The following is a 20,924-nucleotide window of genomic DNA, read 5'->3' as shown; positions in this document are numbered from 1 at the left end:
TTTTTTAAAAGATTTTATTTATTTATTTGACAGAGATCACAATTAGGCAGAGAGGCAGGCAGAGAGAGAGGAAGGGAAGCAGGCTCCCTGCTGAGCAGAGAGCCAGATGTGGGGCTAAATCCCAGGACCCTGGGATCAGGACCTGAGCCGAAGGCAGAGGCTTTAAACCACTGAGCCACCCAGGCGCCCCAATAATCAGATATTTAACCAAGCCTTAACTAAGCCACCCAGGAGTCCCTGGACTCTTCTCTGGCACCCGCCCCCCCTCCCCTGGCCCATCCTTTCGTGTCTCTCTTGATGCCAATACCAAATAATCTTGATTAATGTAGTCTTATAAGTTTGGAGTTCAGATAGTATAATTCTCCAACATTTTTTCCCTTTTCAATTTGTCTTAATCTAGATTCTTTGCATTACCATATGGATTTCAGAAGCAGCAATTTTCACCAAAAATCCTGCTGCGATTTTGATTTATATGGAGTTAAATCTACCTCATTTTAAAAATAATTTAATTTACATGTGACTAATATTTTATCACCCTATATGTGAATATAGTATATGTCCCGATTTTTAGTGGGACTTAATTTTTGTCAGCCTTGTTTTATAATTTTTAGTACACAGGTCCTATATATCTCTTGTCAGATTTGTTCCTCTGTATTTCATATTTTTGATACTATTAAGCTATATTAAAACTCAGTTTTTAGGGGTGCCTGGGTGGCTCAGTGGGTTAAGCCTCTGCCTGCGGCTCAGGTCATGATCCCAGGGTCCTGGGATCGAGCCCTGCATCAGGCTCTCTGCTCAGCAGGGAGCCTGCTTCCCCCCTCTCTCTGCCTGCCTCTCTGCCTGCTTGTGATCTCTGTCAAATAAATAAATAAAATCTTAAGAAAAAAACTGTTTTTAATTGTTGAAAGTATAGAGAAATACAATTAACTTATAGATAATGATCTTATATCTGGTAAATTTGCAAAACTTACTTTTTAGCCCTTGTAGCTTTTTTGGTAAATCCTATAGCATTTTCTACATAGATGATCATATTATTTGTGAATAAGTTTTACTTCTTTACATTCAATATATCTTTAATTTCTTTTTCTTGCCTCATTGCACAGGCGAGACCATCCAGTGCAATGATGAATTTAAATGGTGAGCCTGGACACCCTTTCCTTATTCCTGATCTTTTGGGGAATGCTTTCTCCTAAGTGTAAGTTTTATAGCTGCCCTTTATGAGCACAGAAAATTTCTATTCCTGGTTTGCTGAGAGTTTTTATTGGGAATGGATGTTGGATTTTGTGCAATGTTTTTTGGGCATTGTTTGAGGTGATCATATATGGGTTTTTTTAGTCTTTCATTTTTTTAAAGTTTTTATTTTAATTTTAGTTAACAGTATTATGTTAGTTTCAGGTGTACAATGTAGTGATTCAGCAATTCCATACACCACCCTGTATTCATCTCAGTAAGTGCAGACATTTTTTTAATGGTTCAAATTTTATTTAAATTCTAGCTAGTTAACATATAGCATTAATATTGGTTTCATCACTAACATATAACACCCAGTGCTCATCACAAGTGCCCTCCTTAATACCCACCACCCATTTAGCCATTTCCTACCCATTTCCCCACCAGCAACCCTCAGTTTGTTCTCTATAATCAAGAGTCTCCTATGGTTTGCTTCCCTTTTTTTTTTTCCCTTCCTCCCCTATGTCCGTCTGTTTTGATACTTAAATTCCATATATGGAGTGACATTTTTTTCTTATTAAACCAGCCTTTTTTTTTTTAACACAATGCACTGACCTTATTCAGATTTCACCAGTTGTTTGTTTTTTTAAGATTTTATTTATTTTTGACAGAGATAGATCACAAGTAGCAGAGAGGCAGGCAGAGAGAGGGGAAAGCAGGCTCCCCGCTGAGAAGAGAGCCCGATGCAGGGCTTGATTCTAGGATCCCAAGATCATGACCCGAGCTGAAGGCAGAGACTTAACCCACTGAGCCACACAGGCGCCCAGATTTCACCAGTTTTACCTTCACTTTTGTGTATGTGTGTGGGGGATGTATGTTTCTTTAGTTCTATGAAATTTTATTGCATGTACATTCCTGTAACTGCCACTATATTCAGAGATACAGAACAGCTGCGACACAGGGGTGCCTTGTGCTGCTCTCGTATAGTCACAGCCAACCCCCTCACCCCCACCGTCTCTCTCTTGCAACCACTAATCTGTTTTCCGTCTCTGTAATTTTTGTCGCTTCAAGAATGTTTGTAAAAGAAGTCTACACTTGGGATGGCCTTTTCAATGTAGTTCTCTTGAGATCCACCGGAACTAAGCATGTGCCAATCCTTCATTCCTTTTACTGCTGAGCCGTATTCCACAGTGCGAGTGGGCTCCGTTTGTTAAACCATTCCCGCTGAAGGGCATTTGGATTGTTTAGTTTTGGGTTATTAAAGATGAAGGTGCTTTGAACATTTCTATACAGGTTTGTGTGTGAACATAGGTCTGATTTCTGGGATAAATGCTCAAGAGTTCGGTTGCTGAGTCATACGGTAAATGTTTAGTTTTGTTTAAAAAAAAAAAAAGGAAAAGTGTAATACTCATGGATACACCATTTAAGTTCCCACTAGCAATGTTTGAGTAATCATTTCTCCCCCTTCCTGCCTGCATCTGGTATCAGCACTACTTTTTATTTTGGCCATTCTGACAGATTTCTAGCAATATCTCCTTGGTTAGTACCGTGATACGTTTAGTGTAAGCAGTTTCTCTCAGGGCGAGCTAGATAGCTGAGCATATCTGAGTAAGAGCTCTGTATCAAGGCTTTACTCTTCTTGGAAAAGAGACTGGTATTTTCCCCATGGGTCGGTAAAGAGCGTATAAGGCCCTGGTCATAGGTGGCTATGGCTGTCATTTTGTGAGGTCTTTCTGGCATGTTCTTGCATCTCTGTTCATTCTCCTTAGACGCCCTTTATTCCTCAAGAGCGGGTGACAGGTGTGATGTGTCTTAAGATCTGATGTGACCACTCAGTGAACCTGGCAAAGACAGTCTAACAAGTGAGAGGAATGGGACAGTCTCCTGGGTTGGCTCATGTGGGTGGCTGGCAGGCAGGGACCCAGGGACTCAGGTCTCGGATGTCCACCTAAGCATCTTCAGACACTACATTTTAAGAGGAATCCCTAGCAGCTCATCTCAGCTAGTCAGGGCTGTGAAAGGTGGTTGACCCCAGGAGCAATGAGCAGATGTGTATCATTGCCTAGAGTACTGTATTTCTTGTATTTAAGTAGAATTTACTTACAGGAAATGTGAAATTTTGCATGAACTGTACATGTCTAAAACCCAGACTTTATCAAAAAGCAGATTACTACCATCCCTTATAGCTCCCTTCTGGCCGATCCCAGTAAACCCCCACCCTATCCCTCAGAGGTGTCACTGGTCTTGATTTTACCATGAATTAACTTTTCCCACTGTACAGTTTTGCATGAATGGAATCATAATACTCTTTAGTGTAGGCTTCTTCCAGTACAGAGTTTCTGAGCTTCATCCGTGCTGTTGCATACATCAGTATTCTGTTCCTTTTTAAAGCTCAGTGGCGTCCCGTCAGATAAATATACAACTATTTATCCATTCCCCTTGGTAGATGCCTTAATGGGTTCTAGTCCTTAGTTATTGTGAAAAAGCTGTTATTAGTATTCTCATGCTAGGTATTTTGTTTTGGAAACCCATGTTTTCATTTCCTTTGGATAAGTACCTAGAGTAAGGTTGGGTGTTTTAGTTTCCTAGCATTGTTTTAACATATTACCACAAACTGAGAGACTTGAAGAAATCTGTTCTCACAGTTGAGAAGCTGTAAGTTCAAAATCAACCTGTTGGCAGGGCTGATTTATTCTGGAGGTTTTGAGGGAGATCTGTTCCTCGCCTGTCTGCAGTTCCTGGTGGTGCTGGCGATCCTTAGCATTCCTCGGCTTGTTGCGGTGTCACTCCAGTCTGTGCCTCTGTGATCACACAGGCTTCTTCCTTCTATGTATCTCTGTCTCTTTGTAAGGATGCATTTGTTGAATTAAGACTCACCCTAACTTAGTATAACCTCATCTTAACTTGATCATATCTGCAAAGACCTGATATCAAAGTAAGTCCACATTCATGTGTTCATATAGACGTGAATTTTGGTGGGATACCATTCAACCTGATACACTGGGTCACAAGGCTATAGTATATGCAGTTTTATGAGTGACCATTTCCCAAAGTGGCTGTACCATTTTTCACTTCCATGAACATATGAGAAGAGAATTCCCATTGTCTCACATCCTCCAGACAGTTTTCGTCATATCTGTGATGGGTGTGTAGTGCTATCTCATGGGGGCTTTAATTTCTATTTTGCTAATGGTTAAATGTTGAGAACTTTATCCTTTTTGATCATTCAAATATATATCATATACTTTATTTTGTAAAGTATCCATTCAAATCTTCTTCCAGTTGCCAGTTTATTACGTTTTTTAAATTGTTGAGCTCTGGGAGTTCTTTATTAATTCTGGACACCAGTCCTTTGCCATATGTACATTTTGCAAAAATTTTCTTAGTCTGAAGCTTTTCTGTTCTTCCTTTAACAGTTACTTTTGATTGGCAGATGTTTGGAGGAAGTCTGATTTTTCTTTTAAATTTTTATTGTCATGAAGATAATCTGAATTTTCTAAATGCTGTACAGTTTTAGCTTTACATTTAAGTTTATGATCCATCTTGAAGTAACTTTTGTGTATGGTGTGAGGCAGGGATCAAGGTTTTTCTCATTCATATGGATACCCAGTGGTTCTAGTATCATTTGTTGAAAAGACTTACCTTCCTCTCCTTAAACTGTTTTGTTGAAAATCCAATGACTGGCTAAGTGTGGGTCTGTTTTACACTTTCAGTTCTATTTCTTCCATTAACAGGCCTGTCCTTAACCACACTGTCTATATTACTGTAGGACCATCAGAAGTCTTGAAGTCAGGTAGTATGTCTCCTCCCTCTCTGTCAGGTAGTGTAAGTTTTTCTTCCTTTCTTTTTCTTTCTTTCTTCCTTCCTCCCTCCCTCCCTCCCTTCCTTCCTTCCCTCCTTTCTTTCTTTGACAGATAGAGATCACAAGTAGGCAGAGAGGCAGGCAGAGGGCGGGGGAAACAGGCTCTCTGCTGAGTAGAGAGCCCGACACGGGGCTTGATCCCAGGACCCCGGGATCATGACCTGAGTCGAAGGCAGAGGCTTAACCACTGAGCCACCCAGGTGCCCCAAGTCTTTCTTTTTAAAGATTGCTTTGGGGGCACCTGCGTGGCTCAGTGGGTTAAGCCTCTGACTTCGGCTCAAGTCATGATCTCAGGGTCCTGGGATCAAGTCCCTCATCGGGCTCCCTGCTCAGCGAAGAGCATGCTTCCCCCACTGCTCCCGCCTGCCTCTCTGCCTACTTGTGATCTCTGTCTGTCAAATAAATAAATAAAATCTTAAAAAAAAAAAAAAAAAGATTGCTTTGGGTAGTGTAGGTTCTCTGCATTTACACTTAAGTTTTAGGATCACCTTCTCAAAAAAAAAGAAAAAGAAAAGAAAGGGACTGGAAAGAGGGGAAAGGAGGGAGGGAGGAAGGGATGAAGGAAAGAAGGAGAAAAGAAAGAACTCCTGGATAGTCTTTACTATTAAAATTTTAGTGTACCTATAGATAACTTACATTTTATGAAGTCTTGTAACCCACTCTATAGATCTTTCAAAATTCTATTCTAGAAAAATAAAAATGTGTGTTCTAACAAGGGGCATTTATAGCCTGAAGTGCTTATATTAGAAGAGAAGAAACCTCTAGGATCAGTGACTTAAGCTTTTTACTTAAGAAGTCATGGAGATGGCATATTATGAAAGTTGTCCGATTTCCAGGGATTAATTATGATTAACGTTGAAAATCTCCCTTTTACTTGTGGACCAATGTCTCAGAATTCTGAAACTTGTTTAAAAACAGTGAATGCCTGGCATGCATTCTTTCAAGGGCCAATGTCTAAGACCATTCACTTAGCCCACAGCTATACTTTTCATTCCTCGACTATAGCTGCAGAAGGAAAATTTTTTTTAAGGAACCATTAGGCATTGATTTTTCGCTTTCCTGTGTAAAGTTTTTAGTTCATTTACAATTACTAAAGTATTTACTGGTCTAAAAAGTCAACTAGCACAAGAGCAGTTGTAGATTTTAACAGTTTATAAACTGCTTAATTTTCTTTTTCATCCTAAAAAAATTTGTGATTAACTATATTCTGTTGGTACAATTTTATTTTTTATGCTTACTTTTTAGAGAGGGAGAGAGAGAGAGAAAAAGAGAGGGGTGGGAGAGGGGCAGAGGGAGAGCAAGAACCTTAAGCAGGCCTGATGCAGGGCTTGATCTCAAAACCCTGAAATCATGACCTGAGTTGGCCACTTAACCAACTGAGTCACCCAGGCACCCCTGTAAAATTTTGTTTTTATTTCTTTTATTCCACAACTTCTACTTGTTTGAAAGCATGTTAAATTTTAGATTCTCAAAGTGAACACTGTAATTCTAAATAACTTTTAGTTAAAATTTTCCACGTTACTAGATAGACACAAAAGTTGTGATGGGGCGCCTGGGTGGCTCACAGGGTTAAGCCTCTGCCTTCAGCTCAGGTCATGATCTCAGGGTCCTGGGATTGAGCCCCGCATTGGGCTCTCTGCTCAGCAGGGAGCCTCCTTCCCCCTCTCTCTGCCTGTCTCTCTGCCTACTTGTGATCTCTGTCAAATAAATAAAATCTTAAAAACAAAAAAAAAAGTTGTGATGAATGAAGCTATGGTTTCCATAGTATGATGCTAACTGTATTTAAATCAGCCACCATATTTAATAGGGAAAACACACTGCTTCCTCCACACTGGAAGGCTTGCTTATCCCCTCCACAGTGGGGGTACAAGCAATCCAAAGAGAAAGCAGACAGAACACTCTGGTTAGTTACTCCGTCCCTTTCTTATAGGGAAGAAAATCACTAAAGAAATCTGTAGTAAGTCACAAATTTATTTATTTAAATTCCATTTAGTTATCATAGTGTTATATTAGTTTCAGGTGTACAATCAAGTGATTAAGTAATTTCATATATCACCCTGTGCTCATCATAGGTGCCCTCCTTAATCCCCATCACCAATTTAACACCATCCCACATTCACCTTCCCCCTGGTCCCTGTCCGTTTGTTCTCTATAGTTAAGAGTCTCTATAAGAGTCTCTACAGTTAAGACTTTGCTCATTTGTTTTATCAAATTCCACATATGAGTGAAATCACATTGGTATTTGTCTTGTTCTGCCATATTTCACTTGGCTTCATACTCTCTGGCTCTGTCTGTGTCATTGTAAATGAAGACTATCCCATTGTGTGTGTGTGTGTGTGTATATATATATATATGTAACATAATGTACACACACACACACACACACACAATCTTCTCTATCCATTCATCTGTCAATGAACACCTGGGCTGTTTCCATAATTTTGCTATTGTAAATAATGCTGCTATATAAATGCTGAAGTACATGTATCCCTCTGAATCAGTATTTTTTTTATTTTTTGGGTAAATACCTAATGGTGCAATTGCATATGGTATTTCTATATTTCAATTTTGAGGGGCTTCCATACTGTTTTCCACAGTGGCTGCACCAGTTTGCATTCCCACCAAACAGTGCAGGAGGGTTGTTTCCTTTTTCTCCCCATCCTTGCCAATGCCTGTTGTTTCTTGGGTTTTGATTTCAGCCACTCTGACAGGTATGAGGTGGCGTCTCATCATGGTTCTGATCTGCATCTCCCTGACGACCAGTGATGCTGAGCATCTTGGCAGGTCTGTCGGCGTCTGGACGTCTTCTGTGGAGAAGTGTCTATTCATGTCTTCTGCCCATTTTTAATTGGATTATTTGTTTTTTGGATTTTGAATTTTGTAAGTTCTTTATATTTTTTGGATACCAACCCTTTATTGCATAGGTCACTTGCCAATATATATACCCATTCAGTAGGTTGCCTTTTAGTTTTTTTGTTTGCTTTGCTGTGCAGAAGCTTTTTATTTTGGTGTTGTCCCAATAATTTATTTTTTGTGTTCCTTGCTTCAGGAGACATATCTAGAAAAATGTTGCTACAGCTGATGTCAGAGACATTACTGCCTGTATGGTCTTTTAGGGTTTTTTTTTTAATGGTTTGGGGTTTCACATTTAGGTCTTTAATCCATTCTGGGTTTATTTTTATGTATGGTGTAAGAAAGTCATCTAGTTTCATTCTTTTGCATGTAGCTGACCAGTTTTCCCCACGGTTTGTTAAGAGAATGGTCTCTTTGTAGAGTCTTCCCTGCTTTATCAAAGATTAACTGGCCATATAATTGTGGGTTTATTTCTGGGTTCTGGGTTCTGTTTCATTGATCTATGGGTCTGTTCCTGTGCCAGTACCACACTGTTTTGATTACCACAACTTTTGTAATATAATTTATATATATTACATATATATGTGCATATAATATGCATACATACATATTATATGCACATATATGTATATATATGTATAATATAACTTCAAGTCTGGAATTGTGATAAGTCCAACTTTTTCAAAACTGCTTTGTCAGTTTGGGGTCTCTTGTGGTGCCATATAAATTTTAGGATTATTCTAGTTCTGTGAAAAATGCTGTTGGTATTTGATAGGGATTGCCTTAAATGTATAGATATCTTAACAATATTTGTTCTTCTGATCTAGGAGCACAGAAATATTTTCTGATTTCCTTGTATTGTCTTCATTATCTTTCATTGGTATTTTAAAGTTTTCACAGTACAGGCCTTTCATCTCTTTGGTTAGGTTTATTTCTAGATAACTTATTATTTTGGGAGCAATTATAAATGGAATTTTCTTAATTTCTCTTTCTGTTGCCTTATTATTGGCATATAGGAATGCAACAGATTTCTCCACACTGATATTGTATCCTGCAACTTTACTGAATTTGTTTATCAGTTCTAGTAGCTTACTAGTGGAGTCCTTAGGATTTTCTATTAACCAATTTGGATTCCTTTTATTTTTATATATTGTCTACTTGCTGTGGCAATTAGAGTGGACATCCTTGTCTTATTCCCAGTCTTAGGGAATCTCAGATCATGACCTGAGCTGAAGACAGATGCTTAACTGACTGAGCCACCCAGGTACCCCAAGGTTAACTATTCTTTAAATCTTGGGTAGAGGGGTACCTGGGTGGCTGAGTTGGCTAAGCATCTTCCTTCAGCTCAGGTCTTGATCCTAGGGTCTTGGGATCAAGCCCCACATAAGGCTCCCTGCTCCGCAGGGAGTCTGCTTCTCCCTCTCCCTCTGTGCTCTCTCTCTGTCTCAAATAATCTTTTCTTTTTATTAAAGATTTTATTTATTTATTTGACAGAGATCACAAGTAGGCAGAGAGGCAGGCAGAGAGAGAGGAGGAAGCAGGCTCCCTGCCTAGCAGAAGGCCCGATGCAGGGCTTGATCCCAAGACCCTGGGATCATGACCTGAGCAGAAGGCAGAGGCTTTAACCCACTGCACCATCCAGGTGCCCCTAAATTAAATAATTTTAAAATCTTTGGTAGAATTCGCCAGTGAAGCTGTCTGATCCTGGACTCTTGTTGGAAGTTTTTTGGTTACTGATTCAATCTTGCTGCTAATTGGTTTCTTCAAATTTTCTATTTCTTCCTGCCTCAGTTTTGGTAGGTTTTATGTTCCTAAGTATTTATCCATTTCTTCTAGATTGTCTAATTTGTTGGCATATAGTTTTTCATAATATTCTCTTAACAACTGTATTTCTGTGATGTTGGTTGTTATTTCTCATGTTTCATTTCTAATTTTAAGTTTGTTTTGTTTTTTGATGAGTCTGACAAGGGGTTTGTCAATTTTCTTGATGTTTTCAGGGAACCAGCTCCTGGTTTCATTGTTCTGTGTGTGGTTCCCCCCCTCCCCCCTGGTTTCTGTATCGTTTACTTCTGTTCTAACCTTTATTTCCTTCCCTCTGCTGGTTTTGGGTGGCATTTTGTTCTTTTTCTAGCTCTAGTAAGGTTAGGTTGTTTGAGATTTTTCTTACTTCTTCAAGTAGGCCTGTATCGCATATACTTCCCTCTTACAACAGTTTTTGCTGCATTCCCAAAGGTTTTGGACCATTGTGTTTTCATGTACTTTTTGATTTATTCTTTGATTTCTCAGTTGACCCACTCATTGTTTAGTAGCATGTTATTTAACCTCATGTATTTATGGTCTTTCCAGATTTTTTCTTATGGTGGATTTCCAGTTTCATAGTGTTATGGTCAGAAAAGATGCATGGTATGCATCAGTCTTTAATTTCTTGAGGCTTGTTTTGTGGCCTAATATGTGATCTGTTCTGGAGAATGTTCCATGTGCACTTGAAAAGAATGTGTATTCTGTTTTAGAATGGAATGTTCTGAATGTATCTGTTAAATCCCTCTGTTCCCATGTGCCAATGAAAGCCACTCTTGTTGCTTTTGTTTGATCTGTCCATTGATGTAAATGGGGTGTTTAAGTCCCCCATGATTATTGTATTACTATCGAATAATTCCTTTATGTTTGTTCCTAACTGTATTACATATTATAGTGCTGACATGTTGGGGTATGTAACCATTTACAATTTTTCTATCTTCTTGTTGGACTGCCTCCTTTATTATATAGTATTCTTCTTTGTCTCTTTTTACAGACTTTTATAATCTATTTTGTCTGACATAAGTACTGCTACCCCAGCTTTCTTTTGACATCCATTTGCATGATCTCCTTCCCCTCACTTTCAATCTTCATGTATCTTTAGGTCCGAAATGAGTCCCTTGTAGACACCATATACATCGGTCTTTTTAAAAAAATCTACTCTGGGGGCACCTGGGTGGCTCAGTGGGTTAAGCCTCTGCCTTCAGCTTAGGTCATGGTCTCAGGGTCCTGGGATCAAGCCCCGCATTGGGCTCTCTGCTCAGCAGGGAGCCTGCTTCCCCCTCTCTCTCTGCCTGTCTCTCTGCCTACTTGTGATCTGTCAAATGAATAAAATCTTAAAAAAAAATCTACTCTGTTGCACTGTATCTTTTGAGTGGAGCATTTAGTTCATTTACATTGAAAGTAATTATAGATATGTATTACCATTTTTTTTTACTTGTTTTGTGGTTGTGTTTGTAGTTTTTCTGATTTTTTTTTTTTAAGATTTTGTTTATTTGACAGAGATCACAAGTAGGCAGAGAGGCAGGCAGAGAGAGAGGGGGGAAGCAGGCTCCCTGCTGAGCAGAGAGCCCGATGCGGGGCTCAATCCCAGGACCCTGAGATCATGACTTGAGCCGAAGGCAGAGGCTTTAACCCACTGAGACACCCAGGCGCCCCGATTCTTCTTTTTTTCAGTTTGTTGGTTTTCTTTAGCAATGTAGTTAGATTCTTTGTTTTATCTATTACTGTTTTTTGATTTGTGTTTACCATAACATGTTCCGCACACAGCAGTCTGTTTTAAGCTGATGGTCACTCAGTGTTGCCTTCATTCTTTACTCCTCCCCTCCCCTCCATATTTTAGGTATATGGTGTCCTAGTTTACATCTTTTTATTTTATGAATCCCTTGACTGACTCTTACAAAAATACTTTCACTGCTTCTGTTTTTGGCTTTTCACTCTTATTATCTTTCCATTCCACTGAAAGTGTTCCCTTCTACAGCTGGTTTAGTGGTTACAGACTACTGTAGTTTTTGTCTGTGAAACTCTCTCACCTATTCTAAATGATGGCTTTGCTGGATATAAAGTATTCTTGGCTGCATAGGTTTCCCTTTCAGCACTTTGAATATATCACGCCACTCCCTTCTGGCCTGCAAAATCTGCTAATAGCCTTATGGGGTTTCCCTGTGTATGTAGGTCATCTTTTCTTTTGAAGCAGCCTAAAAATTCTTTACCACTGTGTCCTGTCATTTTAATTACTTATGTGTCTTGATGTTAATTTTGATTTTGTTGGGGGATCTCTGTGCCTCCTGAATCTGAATTTCTTTTTCCCTTCCCAGATTTGGGAAATTCTCAGCTATAATTTCTTCTCTTCCTCCCTTTGTCATCTTCTGGGATCCCTATACAGATGCAAATGTTACTATGCTTTTTTTTTTTTTTAAGATTTTATTTATTTATTTGAGACAGAGATCACAAGTAAGCAGAGCAAAAGGCAGAGGGGTGGGAGGTAGCAGGCTCCCCACTGAGCAGAGAGCCCAATGTGGGGCTCAATCCCAGGACCCTGAGATCATGACCTGAGCTGAAGACAGAGGCTTAACCCACTGAGCCACCCATGCGCCCAAATGTTACTATGCTTGATGGAGTCACTGAGGTCCCTAGTCTGTTCTCTATGCAGTATTTCTCATCTGCTTAGTCAAACTGCTTTATATTACTCCATCCTCCAGGTCACGGATACATCCTCTCCTTCCTGTAGCCTAGTTATTCCTTCCTCTGCATTTCTAGTTTCACTCATTGAGTTCTCATCTCTGACATGTTATCTCTGTGTGAAGGGTCTCACTGGTCTCTCTTTTCTTGAGTCCACTGAGTATCTTTATGATCATTACTTTAAATTCTCTTTCAGGCCACTACTTGTTTTACTTAGCTCTCCTGCTGTGTTTCTGTCATGGTCTTTCATTTGGGACATAGTCCCCAACCTCATTTTGTCTAACTCTCTGTTTCTATGTGTTAGGAAACCCAGCTATATCTCCTCTAGAAAGTAGTGGTTCTATGAAGAAGAGGTCCTGTAGTGCCCACGCAGTGTTCCCTGTTCACCAGGACCTGGTGCTTTAGGAGTGTCTCCTGTTTGTGTTGCCTGCATCTTGCTATCGTCTGAGTAGCTTTTCCTTTCTGTCTAGACTTCTGCACTGACTCTGCCTGTTGTAGGCTGTGCTTGCTATCTGTGGTGTGAGGGAGACCTAAGCAGATCGGCTCTGAAGGACAGTGACCATAGGAGAGCTCAATAGTAGGGTGATGGTGTTAACAAAATCTTCATTGAGTCACTAGGCCAGATTCCCCAAAGGGTGGTAATGGCCAGGGACATGGCGTATAGTAGCAGCTGTGGCCAACAATGGACATTTGGCAGCTGGGGGGCCTATGGTGCCTGGACATGGCATGCACAGTGTCAGCAAAATTTGCACTGGGCCACTAATCCTAGGCCAATCCCCCCAAAATTCAGCAGCTTGGTGTGTGCAGCCACTGGGCAGGGCATGCATGAACTGCTAATCCTAATCCAGATTCCTTTGAAGAAATGCAGTGGCCACAGAAGCACAGCACACAGGACATTAACAGAATGTTTGCTAAGCCCAGGCCTGAGGCCGGCAGGCTTGGCATGGGCAAATCCTCAGGAGAATACATGGGTGTGGTGCGCTGCTAGCAGGTTAGGTAGCATGTGTCTCTGCAGCCCTCCTTCCCACAGGTTGTCCTCTCTTTATGCTGGGGGATGGGGGAGGAAAATGGCACCTGCCAGCTTCTTATGGTCCCAGAAAGCCCCCCCCCCCCCGCCACTCCCCCCGCAACTCTGAAATCAGTATAAACAGATCTCCCTCTTGTGCAAGCTTTCACTTCTATGTTGCCTCTCCTTGGGCTTCTGTCACTTTAGGGTTAGGCCCTGGCTATCCCTGGCCTAGCACTGAAGTGGGCTGACTTTTAAAGCTCCGGGTTCCAAATCCAATGCTTATTCAAACTCACTGAATTCAGCCTCTCTGGTTTTCAAGGCCAGACATTCTGGGGATTTGCTTGCTCTCTGTGGGCTCCATGGTGCTTTCTCCTTTCCACGACCACAGCTTCATCCTTCAGGCAGCTTCCAGCCACTGTTTCTGTCCTTCATAACCTCTCAAAGGTGAGTCGTGGAGTTCTGCCAGTCTTCAGGTCATTCTCGTTTACAGACTCGGTATGAGTGATAGCTAGTTGTAACCATGGGACCGGGTGAGCTCAGGGTCCTCTCACTCTGCCATCTTGCACTGCTGCCCCCCTGAGTCACATGGTTTCTCGGTGGAAGCATCAGCTTTGATGACTGACTGGCTTGGAGAACCGTATTGGAGGGGAAATGTGTAACTCTAATGGCGGCAGTTTGTAGGCGGAGGCTGCCTTGATGCTTTCTCGCTGGGCTGGTGTTTGGAGCTGGCTCATCATGTGCGTCTTCTGTGTTGCGATAAGGAAGGTGGCAGCGAGGGATGGAATGTAGGTGGGCAGAGGAAGCCTTGGTTGTGGGAGCAGCGAGGAATGAACGTTGGGTCGGTGGAAGCAACCATTCACAAGGCACCTGTGGTGATTCTGACCACCATTTTCTCTCCAGAACCAGGGACAGAATGCCAGCCATATGGCCGTTCCTGCCCGCTGACCTTTTCCAGCACACAGTTCCTCAAACAGTATGTGCTATGCGGTCAGCTTCCTCCGATCGTCCCCAGCTCATACACAGGAAGGCCCCTCCCAGCGGGAGCTCCAGCCTGCTCAAGTGAACAAGCAGACGATGGAGACACAGAAGGGAGACTTCACCTGAGTGGGGCTTCCAGGGTGCTCTTCAGACCCTCTCAGGGCCGGCCGGCTGACTGGGTGGAAGGCAACAGAGCGAGGCATCCTGAGGAGGCAGGCCTCTCGGCATCTGAAGCAGCCACGTGTGGAAAATACAGACTGGGGTTTGATACCAAATCTAACTTCTTGAGCCTCCAAAAGCACCATGTATGCCCTGACTGTGGCAGAAGCTTCTGTCAGAAGTCAGACCTCACCAAGCACCAGAGGACACACTCAGGGGAGAAGCCTTACAGCTGTAGGGAGTGTGGGCGAGGTTTCGGCCGCAAGTCCTCCCTCACCATCCACCAGAGGAAACACTCAGGGGAGAAGCCTTACATGTGCCGGGAGTGTGGGCGCCACTTCAGGTACACGTCCTCACTCACCAACCACAAAAGGATACACTCCGGGGAGAGGCCCTTCCAATGTCAGGAATGCGGGCGAGGCTTTCGCCAAAAGATCGCCCTCATCCTGCATCAGCGGACACACTTGGAGGAGAAGCCCTTTGTGTGTCCTGAATGTGGCAGAGGCTTCTGCCAGAAGGCGTCGCTCCTCCAACACCGCAGCTCGCATTCGGGCGAAAGGCCCTTCTTGTGCCTTGAGTGTGGGCGTGGCTTCAGGCAGCAGGCGCTGCTCCTCAGTCACCAAGTCATACACTCAGGGGAGAAGCCTTATGTCTGTGCTGAGTGTGGCCACAGCTTTCGCCAGAAGGTCACCCTTGTCAGACACCAGAGGACGCACACGGGGGAGAAGCCCTACCTGTGTCCGGAGTGTGGGCGTGGCTTTAGCCAGAAGGTCTCCCTCCTGGGACACCAGAGGACGCACACAGGGGAGAGGCCCTACCTTTGCCCAGAGTGTGGCCGTGGCTTTGGGCAGAAGGTCACCCTCATCAGACACCAGAGGACACACACAGGGGAGAAGCCTTACCTGTGCCCAGAGTGTGGATGCACCTTTGGCTTCAAGTCACTCCTCACGAGACACCAGAGGACGCACTTAGAGGAGGCAACTGATGTGTACGGAGTATGTGAGCAAGGACTTGGCCAGAAGTCCCACTTCACCTCTGACCCGAGGTCACACTCGGGGAAGCCATGTGTGTGCAGTGAGTGTGGACGAGGCTTCGGCTTCAGGTCGGCCCTCATCAGACACCAGCGCACTCACTCGGGAGAGAAGCCGTATGTGTGCAGGGAGTGTGGCCGAGGCTTTAGCCAGAAGTCTCACCTTCACAGACACAGGAGGACCAAGTCTGGCCATCGCCTCCCACCTCCAGGACTGCTCTCCTGACCTTCCCTTTCCTTAGGAGTGGGAGAAAGCACCAGGAAATGTTCCTCAAATGCAGTGGAGGAAAAAATGTGTTCTTTCAGTGATTGGAAGATACCTGATTTATGGTTTATTTTCCATGCTAGCCATGTTTTAATTTGCTAGGGCTGCCATAACAAAACACCACAAACTTGTTGGCTAAAGAACAATTTTCTCACAGTTCTTGGGACTGATGTCCAAGATCAGTGGATGCACTTTGGTTTCCACTGAAGCCTCGCTCCTCAGCTGGCAGATGCCTGCATCCTTACAGGGTCCTCTCCTGACTTATGTATGTGCGCTGCTTGTACGAACCACAGCCTTACTGGGTTAGGGCCCCACTCTATCACCAAATAAGGTCACACTTAGGGTTCTGGCTTCAACATATGAATTTGGAACATTTCGGCCCATAAGTCAGCCTCCTGAACCCCCAAAACTCATGTTCTTAACAGCTCCCAAAGTGTTGACCAATTCCAGTAATGAGTCTGTCCAAAATCTCATGTAAATAAATTGTGGGTTAGGCAAGGGGTATGTTTCATCCTGAGGCAATGTTCCCCCCGTGAGCCAGACAAGTTACCACAGATGTAGAACTGCATTTCCTTAACACAAGGGGAAACAAGATTGATGGGTCCTAAGCAGGTCTGTGACCTAGCAAGCAAACTCTACTAGGTTTTAAGGCTTGAGAATAATGGCTGGTAGGATATTTCGCCCTCTAGTCCTGCTGGGGTGGCGGCAGCAGCGTGCAGAGCCCTGAGACTATGGAGGCATTCACCCTCCGGGTCCACCATGGGAATGGCAGACCAACTGCTTTCTTTCACCATTGGGGTCACCGTTTCCTCTTCTTGGTGGGTAGCACCGCAGAAGTCTGACAGCTGGCCTTTGCTCTGTCCTGTCTGTACCATTCTTAGTTCAACTGAGCATCAAATGACTGTCCACTGGGGTTCTCTCCAGAGCAGGCTTTCTCATTTTCACAATATGCATAGGCTAAGAATTCTCTAAATCTTCAAGTTGTGGCTTCTGTTTGCTAAACAGTTCCTTCAGTTTACCTCCCTCCTCACATACTTCCATGAGGAGCAATGAGAAACAGGTATACCTTTCAACACCTTGCTTAGAAATATCCTCAGCCAAGTCACATAGGATTTCAATCCTCCACTGAACACTGGAACACAACCCAGTGACATTCTTTGGTGCTTTATAATCCGGATTCTCTTTAGTTTCTGGTAATGTTCCACATTTCTGTCAGAGGCCACAGCAGAATCCCTTCTAATTCCTCTGTTCCTACCATAGTCTTCTTGAAGCAACCCTGGCTTTCTCCAGCAAGCACATCAAAAAACTTCCTCTATCCATGACCCAGTTCCAAAACCACCTCCGTAGTTTTTCATATTTATAACAGCACACCACTCAGTACCAAAACTGTATTCTTTTGCCAGGGCTGCCGTAACAAAACCAGAGACTGGAATTCTAAGACCACTTCGACCTACCGAACCTTGCCCACTGGCTGGCAGGTGGGGCCTTCTCATGTGGCTGTTCCTTGCATGTGTGCCAGAGAGCACGCGAGCTCTGGTGTCCCTTACTCCACCCCTACAACATCATTTAACTTTCGGTACTTCCTTAGGTCCTGTACTCAAATATTGTCACATTAGGAAAGGGCTTCATCATGGACTTTTGGGGAAAAATTCCATTCATAACACCTGCCCTCTGGACACCCCCCCAAATTCCTGCCTGGCCCTCGACCCCTACCATGAATCTGATCTTTCCTTTCCCAGGAGTGTGAAGCTAGCAGGAAGCACTGGGCAGCCCTGCACTTTCCTGAAGTGGAATACAAGCAGCATGCTGGTTCTCTCAGGGGCCAGGGTTGTGTGTGTGTGGGGGCGGGTAGTTGGGGAGCTGGACATACCTGCTTTCTAAGCCCTCCTCCACACCCAGGTCTGTTTAATAAACTGCTTCCTTATAAAGCTAAACCCCGATCATACACCTCATTCAGCTATCAAGGATCCCATGGTCCTGAACCTCAGGAGACATGGAAGGTCACGTCTGTTTGTTCTGGACTCTGACCCTGTGTGTGGGGAGGGCCTTCATCATCACCCTTTTTTAGGTCCTCCAACAGTGCCACCGAGGGCCTTTTCCTGCACCCCCAGTACTACATCCTGTTAGCCACACCCGTGTACCAGTGATCCAGCCTGAGGACTTGGGGCCTTTCTTCCATGATCCTGCCTAGTCCTCCAGTCAGGGACTAAGAACTAGAGCACCTGTCTTTATATCCAGCCCAAGGTACTGTCCCTTTAGCCTGCCTCTTGCTCTTGAATACCCAGAGCCTGACAAGTGCCCAGCCCAGGAGAGGCCTTGTCCCTTTGCTTTGGGCACAGAATGGTCCCCACAAAGTCCTTTTTCCCAGGCCCAGAGGCTTTACTGGCTTAAAATCCAGAGGCAATAAAAGATAAATACACAAAAAATAAAAACCCCAAAATTTTACATGTCAAAAAGTAGTACCAAAAGACAAATGTCTGGAAGGAAAATCTATCAACATATTTCATAAAGGATTAATATCTCCTTTTTCTAAGAACTCCCAAAAATCAAAAGACCAGAAATGCCACAGAAAGTGGGCAAAAGACATGATCACTATTAAGTATACAAATAAGCAGAGTCTGCTGCTTACAGCAGAATGCCAAGGGCCAACTGGTAACTACATTTTTTCTCCTAGTAACATCTTATTATTAGGGTGTTTTTCTCAAAGCTAAGAAATTAGGACAGCACTGTTAGGAACTATTCAGTTTTCCACTATTGTCTTTTTTGTGATCTAGGATCCCATACTGCATTTGTTCTCATGTCTCTCTAGTCTCCTCCAATCTGGGATAGTTCCTCTGTCATCCGTGAACTTGACTCTAGAGTTGGTCAGATATTTTATAGAACCTCAGTTTGGGATTGTCTGATATTTTCTCATTATTATATTTGCATTATAGACTTTCTAGAATACCACAGAAGTGAAGAATCCTTACTATATCATATCAAAGGGTAATGATACTATCAAGGTTGATTCCAATGGTAAAAGTGGTGGCTGCCACGACTTTCTACCATAGACTTCCCATTTTTCTCCTTCCATGCTCCATTCATTAGAAGTAATCAGTAAGTCCAGTCCATATTCCAAGAGAAGGGAATTAAGCTCTAGCTCCCAGAGAATGCACCTTATGATTTGTGCTTCTTGCATCCACCACCCCACAGAACAAAGTGGCCCAGTGTGTTCTGGCTCCCAAACTAGCAAAAGACACCCCCGGTAGGTCCATTCCTCTCTGGATGGAACAAAAGTCCTGCTGACAAGACCAGGTGAGCCCAGCAGCACCAGCAGGTGGAAATGATTCTTTTCTCACAGGTTGAGAACTCTGCCTCACCTAGACCCAATACAGCCAGGGAGGGTCGGTCCTGCCACAGAAACACCTGTTCCAGGAAGTACTCTTTGGCTCCAGAGACCTGAGATTCCCCATCTAGATGCAAGACACTTAGGAAGGTGGCACCAGCAAGGACATTCCTGCTAAACTGCCCAGCCCAAGAAAAGATCCATCTCCCTTACTGGTAGACAACAGGTCACCAATAGGCACTGGACATGGGGATCCTGACACGTTAGCAGCTCAGCCTGTGAAGCTTTTGCTTCCCTTTTGGGCCAGAGCATCCCTTCCCCATTTGGAGACACCAGGCATCCTGTTTTGAGGCAACTCTTTCCACACCCAACACCAGCAGGAGAAAGTGGAAGAAACAGTAGTACCAAATAAGCCAAGTAGACCTAAATAGCATTACAAGAGCTCTGAAAGCTACACTATCATTAGATCAAACAGAACCCACAGAAATAGGCTCTGATTTGGGAACAAACCTAAAAATAGGGTGACTGCCTGCTGAAGTCAAAGGTTTAAATAAGACCCAGAGTCTTTTAACAGCTAAATGTGCAAAATGCAATATAAAGTTACTCATCATAACAAGAACCAGGATATCACAACTTAAAATTTATGAGAAAAGACAATCAACTGACACCAGCACTGAGATAAGTATGATATTGGAACTGACAAGGATTTTATTTTTTTAAAGATTTTATTTATTTGACAGAGATTGCAAGTAGGCAGAGAGGCAGGCAGAAAGCCTGATGTGGGGCTTGATCCCAGCACCCTGGGATCATGACCTGAGCTGAAGGCAGAGGCTTTAACCCACTGAGCCACCCAGGCGCCCTAGAACTGACAAGGATTTTAAAGCAGCCAGCATAAAACTGCTTCAAACAATCACAAATTCTCTTGAAACAAATGAAAAAAGTACAAGATCTCAAGAACAAAAAACAACCCAGAAGTTACATCAAAGTTCAACTGGAAATTGTAGAACTAAAAAAAAAAAGAGAAATTTAAAAGCTTATTGGATGCGCTTAATGGTAGAGTTGATATGCCAGAAAATGGAACTTGAGAACAGAGGGTAGATTAATAGAATTTAGTAAATCTGAACAATGGAGAAAAAAGACTGAAAAAAAAAATCTTTGGGACAAGAACAAAAAAGCTACCTTTTATGTCAAGTCCCAGAAAATGAGAAAGGAAGTGGGACTGAGAAAACATTTGAAGAAATATTTCGAAGAAATGACCAGAAACATACTGTATTTGGCAAGAAACAGAAATGTGCATATTCAAGAAGCCAAGTGAACACCAAATTCAAAGATGTCCACACTAAGACATTACTAAAATTCTGAAATCTAAAGACAAAAAAAAATCTTGAAAGCAGCCCCAGAGATATGTCTCATTACCCACAGGGGGGACACCAATTCAAATGGCAGCAGATTTCTCATGAAATTATGGAGGTCACAAGAAGGTGGCAAAACATTTTTCTTCCAAGTGCTGAAAGAAGACTATTAACTGCAGACTGAGTATCTGCCAAAACCATCCTTCAAAAATGAAGGCAGAGTTAACAAACACATTTCCAGATGATAGAGAACTGTAAGAATTTGTTGCTAGCAGACCTGACTTTAAAAAATGGCCAAAAGGAAGTTCTTCAAACAGAGAAAATAATAAAAGAATGGAGCATCAGGAAGAAAGAAAAAAACATGAAAAGAGCATAAATAGGACACATAAAACAGGTCATCCTTCTACCCACAAGTTTTTAAAATCAGATGTGACGATTGAAGCAG

At 42.8% G+C, this 20,924-nt stretch overlaps 1 protein-coding gene across 1 annotated transcript in view; it reads left to right on the top strand.

Annotated features, from left to right (window-relative positions):
• The window catches only part of ZNF169 (zinc finger protein 169), a 33,697-nt gene extending 16,307 nt beyond the window's left edge, over positions 1–17,390 (top strand). The window contains exon 4 of the mRNA XM_032866714.1: positions 14,271–17,390. Coding sequence (XP_032722605.1) covers positions 14,271–15,763 — 1,493 coding nt within the window. The 3' untranslated portion in view covers positions 15,764–17,390. The remainder of the gene's footprint in view (positions 1–14,270) is intronic.
• Positions 17,391–20,924: the final 3,534 nt, after the last annotated feature.

Source organism: Lontra canadensis, unplaced genomic scaffold, assembly GCF_010015895.1.
Source record: "Lontra canadensis isolate GAN:19392208 unplaced genomic scaffold, GSC_riverotter_1.0 scaffold31, whole genome shotgun sequence".
Lineage (NCBI taxonomy): Eukaryota > Metazoa > Chordata > Mammalia > Carnivora > Mustelidae > Lontra > Lontra canadensis.
The sequence above is the reverse complement of the archived record's forward strand: the minus strand, read 5'-3'. Positions and strand labels throughout refer to the sequence as shown.